The sequence below is a fragment of the Gymnoscopelus microlampas genome (genome assembly GCF_963454915.1).
Source record: "Gymnoscopelus microlampas genome assembly, chromosome: 13".
Lineage (NCBI taxonomy): Eukaryota > Metazoa > Chordata > Actinopteri > Myctophiformes > Myctophidae > Gymnoscopelus > Gymnoscopelus microlampas.
In genome coordinates, this window is record NC_139950.1 from 44,985,997 (window position 1) to 44,991,233 (window position 5,237).

Below are 5,237 nucleotides of genomic sequence, written 5' to 3' on the forward strand. Positions count from 1 at the left end.
AAGCTCTAACCACACAAGCCCCATATGGGTGACCCTCTGTACTAAGTGTATTTCCTGTTTTCTGTTATTGTGGGGAAAGCTTTCGCTGAAAATAGCCGATCGACAAGCTCACAATAATGCGTCGCAGCGCGACGCATTATTGTGAGCTTGTCGATCTGCTATTTTCTGTGAAAGCCTTCCCCACGATAAGGATGCTGGGGTTTAAGTGGTTAAGCTTAGTAGCAAACATCAGTACTTTAACGTAAAGGGGAATTCCACTCATTTTCAACCATTCTAGTGAATGAGGGAGCCTAGAGGGCGGCCCAAAGAGTACACCTTCTGTATGTCACTGATCACATGACCCCAACAATCGTTATAGGCAACATAGAAGGGGAGGACTTTTTTCTTATTTCCACACAACAGCTCTAAGGTATATTATGACATGGTTTGGCAACTTTCATTTTCAGTTGAGTAATATTTTGACCAGGACTACCTATACTTATCTCAAGTACTGGGGTTGAGTACCAGACAGACAGACAGACAGACAGACAGAATGTATAAACACATACATTCTGGTAGACTCATCCCCCATAACTAGAATCAGACAAAATAGATTGCCAATTTACTGTCACACACAGACCACCTCCACATGTTGAAGAGATCAGGTGTCACCGCCAACAGCCGTGTCCTGCCTCCACAACCTACTGTACATAACATGCTGCAAAAGATGCTCTTAATGGTATAGGCCTACATTTGACCTCAACCTTGTTTTTGTTTTTTTTGTTTTTCCCAGGGACAATTCCAGAGTTTCCACCTCTATTATTCAAGCCTAGGAAAAACAGTCCATCCAAATTTGCATGACAACTGAGAATGGAACATGAGGTTGACATGTGCCCAGAGTCATGGGGCAACAGAATAGTTTTGTGCTGACATGATAATTCACCTTATTTCAATAACAATGCTCAGTGCTAGTTTCACACAGATAAAAGGATGTGTAGAACTGGACAGGCCTGTCCTGTCAAACCACACAGCCATAATGGGAAAGGTAAGTGGACTCTAAAAGCACAAAAAAAAAGGCAGAGCAGCCAGAAAGCCTCCACAAGCCACATACATGTATCCCAAATGGTTATCATTTATGATATTTTGCTGTATAACCGGAATCCTGTTTTTGGGCTGTCTCGGAGCCACGTTGGACGACAGCTCCCAGGGTGAATGACGTGCTTTGCTCTTCCCCGTTCAGATCATCTTCTACGAGGGCAGGAACTATGAAGGACGTCACTATGAGTGCAGTGGTGACTGCACCGATATGCATTCCCACTTTGCTCGCTGCAACTCCATCCGCGTGGACAGCGGCTGCTGGATGGCCTACGAGAAGCCCAGCTATTCTGGATACCAGTACATGCTGACCAAGGGAAAGTACCCGGACCACCACCGCTGGTCCGGTTTCAATGACTGCATCCGCTCCTGTCGCATCGTCCCTGCTGTGAGAGACAGTCCTCTTTTTCTCATCTACAAACATGAATAACACGTCGTACACGTAGAACAACACAAACACTGCACAAATACAAACAGTAGCCTAACAATACCACACAAACAATAGCACTAACACTACTACACAAATAACACTACATGAGGAACAACACCAGCAGCACACAAATGACAGTACACATGGAACAACACTAACACTACACAAATGACAGTACACATGGAACTAGAAAAAGTGCTCCTTGGAGCACAGGTCTCCGCCAGGTCAGGTAGGTTATTGTGGGTCAGCAACGTTTGGAATTCGCCAATCAGGATGGAATATGAAAAATCGGACGGATCCGTCTTGATCACTTGACTATAGAGATAATATGTGTACCGTTTTGCGTGATGTTTGGACATTTGTAGGAGAAAATGTTTCGCAAAAAAATCGGCCTCCTGGTGGCGCTATAATAGGGCAATGTTAAAAGGGTGGCATTTGTTCCTCAATATAGTGCGAATGTGCGTGCAAAGTTTCACCGCAATCGGACGCTTAGCCAAACAGGATGGAATATGAAAAATCTGAAAGACCCGTTTCGTTTAATGACTATTGAGATACTGTGTACCGATTTGCATGATGTTTGGACAAAATCTGTAGTACGGTCAAAAAAAATGTTTTATGCAAAAATCGGCCTCCTGGTGGCGCTATAACAGGCCCATGTGACAACTTTGGGGCAGAGGTTCTGCTCTGGCATCCAAGGAGTGTGCGTGGTCATTATCCCTACGCTGGGGCCAACGGTGCTGGAGATTAGCTGTTAACAGACAGACGGAGGGACGGGGTGCAAAAATAGCCTTGGTAATGCCTGTGGCCTGGCGGAGACAACAACACTAACACAACACAAATAACAGTACACATGGAATGATACTAAGACTACACAAATGAGTGTCATTGCACAGATTACAACACTACATAACTACAGTAATAAAAGAAAAAGGTAAATCCACACTGAATGACTTTGGGTAGAAAACAACTTCTACACTGTTCTCTATGGGTTGAAGCTTTCAAGCATGTTCAACTTCTTGCCCCATCAGTGATGTCAAAGCAGGTATTGTTACCTATGGAAAAACACCTGCTGTGACATCATTGCTTGCGTCAATGGGATGTGGTCAGAAGTGCAACATTCTTGAAAGGTTCCAAACACCCGAAAAAAAATCACCAGCTGTCTGCTAGAAGTGATGCCGTGTGTGGACCCTTTAACATTACACACTTTACATTACACCGCCACAATACGTACATCAGATGCCATTTTTGCTCAGAATATTGCGTGATAACGTGCACGTTCACCGATACCAATGCTTCTTTCTGGGTATGTGTGTGCTGTGCAGTACAGTGGCAAATATAGGATGAAGATCTTTGAGAGGTCTGACTTTGGAGGCAAGATGACGGAGCTGAGTGACGACTGCCCCAACCTCCAGGACCGATTCCACCTGCGTGACATCTGCTCCTGCAACGTCGTGGAGGGCTACTGGATCCTCCACGAACACCCCAACTACAGAGGGCGCCAGTACTACCTGCGTCCTGGAGAGTACACCAAGCACAGTGAGTGGGGCAGCACAAGCTCCACCATTGGCTCAGTGCGTCGTATTACGGAGTCCTAATAAAAGGCTCTCTCTTGCCTTACACAGGAAGATTTCTCTAAAGCATAGGCTCCGTTATCAGGAGATTAACAAATTAACCACTAAAAATTGACCAATTATTTAAAAACAAATTGATATCTACAATCTACAGGTTCACAACATCTCACATTGCAATGCATTGTGAGCTTGTAGATCTGCATTTTTTTTGGAAAACTAAATCTAAATCTTTTGAATTTGTTTCATTTTTAATTTTAGCCTATGATGTCACATGCTCAAAATTGGGACATCAGGGTTGTTGTAATGTGGTTAAAGATGAAGAGTACTGGAGAATGGCTGAACCTAACCAATTGGAAGTAGCTAAGCCTTTAGAAAAAGAGTCAAGATGGCTTGACTTCCATTAGCCTCATTTGTGTTCAACAAACAAACCTCCGAACTTGTGTAGATTGTAGTTCAACTGGTTCACAATAAGAGTTGAAGGAAGTTTATAAAGATGTGTTACTAACACAGAATGCCGCTTACAAGCAGCAACATGTGCAATGTATAACTAAAGGAGCCTGGTTTAATATTCAGTGTCTTAACATTCCTCAAACTTAAACCAAAACATTCATGTAATCCGTGGCATGGCAAAGTAACTTTGTTATCCTGTCAATGTGGCACAAACTGAAAACACAACGCCTCAAAGAGGTTTCTGTTTGAAGTGCTGAGCAAATAAATGTTAATGTTGAATACAAAACAATCCAGTTCAAGTGTGCAATAATCAAGATCTGCCTTTACATTAAATACATCTGTAAACCAACAGGCTTCAAATGCAGTCTTCTCTTACAACCGTGTGTTACAAACATTACACAGGACTTGAAGTAAAGAACTGTACAGCATATTTATTCAAATCACTTGTGCAAAACGGTAGGACCATGGCGAAAAACAGAAGAAAATTAACTGATCTGTACGAGCAGCACATAAGTTAGAAAAAGACAGAACTTTCCAAGTAGAAAAATAATGATAGCTACAAAATCACAACCGTTTAACTGATTTCTTTCAGTCCATCTAGAAAGAAAATCCGATATGGGATGAAATAAGCTAGTATCAAACATGAGATTTCCAAACCATGAGTCTGGCAGTTGTTTCAGTTGTGTCATCATCACAGGCGCTTGTCACCCATACAAAACGTCACAATGACACGGATATAAGATAATCAACCATGTGCGCACTAGGCTTGGGCGATATCAAGGTGTTATAGTATACTGTACCAGGGTAATTATCAATCCCAATAGTATGATTTTCAATACTGTCAAAAATACAGACGAGGAATCGTGAAAATGTTGCCACATATATAACTTCATCTTGAGAGGACGTCTTCCAACTACAAAAGCAGTTAATTAGTCACGATGTTATTCAACTAACTGCCACTCTGTCACCTGGCACTTCATCTCTGTTCAGCCCACCAATATCAATATCTGCCACAGCAGTGTCATTGGGGCATCCAGCAAGGTATGCCGAATATGTATTGAGGACGCTTCATTATACAACAGGTAGTTCCCACCAAGCAATCTGATTGGTTGAAATAGCTTTCTAGCCGTGCTTCAAACCAGCATCATAGCACGGGCCGAATCACATTAATAAATCACTCCGCAGTGCAGTCCAGTCCGCACCTGATTAGACCATTATATGGCACAGCTGTGCTGTGAAGTCACTCTGTCCCACGGTAGGAAAACAAACAGACAGCAGCCTGACCCACCGCCGCCACCGGAGAACAAACAGCTATGCAAAATGGACTATGTTGTTAATTTGGTGGATTTACGGTTGATCAATGGTTAGAAGGTTATAAATATCCTCCTGTGTAAAGTAAAATGACTCCCATTTCGTTAACAGTCCAGTAGGCTATATGCTCCGTCGTACGACCGTGTCACGCGGCCAAAATAGCCGATCTACAAGTTCACAACACGTCGCCATCGCGACGCGTTGTCAGCTTGTAGATCAGTTATTTTGGCCGCGTGACACGGTCGTACGACGGAGCATATAGCCTACTGGAATTCATTCCACTGCGCAAGCATTGATAGCTCAGCTGTGTTGATGAGACCGTGCCTCAAACTCAAAGCACTGCTACAGGGACTATTTAATGTCTCTCAGTCAAAAACTCTTCTCTTTACAGGGAAACGGAC

General features: G+C 43.1%; 1 protein-coding gene across 1 annotated transcript; it reads left to right on the forward strand.

Moving 5' to 3' along the window:
• Positions 1 to 1,015: 1,015 nt before the first annotated feature.
• LOC311058679 (gamma-crystallin M2-like) lies at positions 1,016 to 3,099 on the forward strand (the record flags this gene model as incomplete). The annotated part of the gene is made up of 3 exons (XM_084076142.1): positions 1,016 to 1,024; positions 1,220 to 1,462; positions 2,827 to 3,099. The coding sequence occupies 3 exons, from the start codon at positions 1,016 to 1,018 to the stop codon at positions 3,097 to 3,099; spliced, it is 525 nt and encodes a 174-aa protein (XP_083932268.1).
• Between the last annotated feature and the right edge of the window lie 2,138 nt (positions 3,100 to 5,237).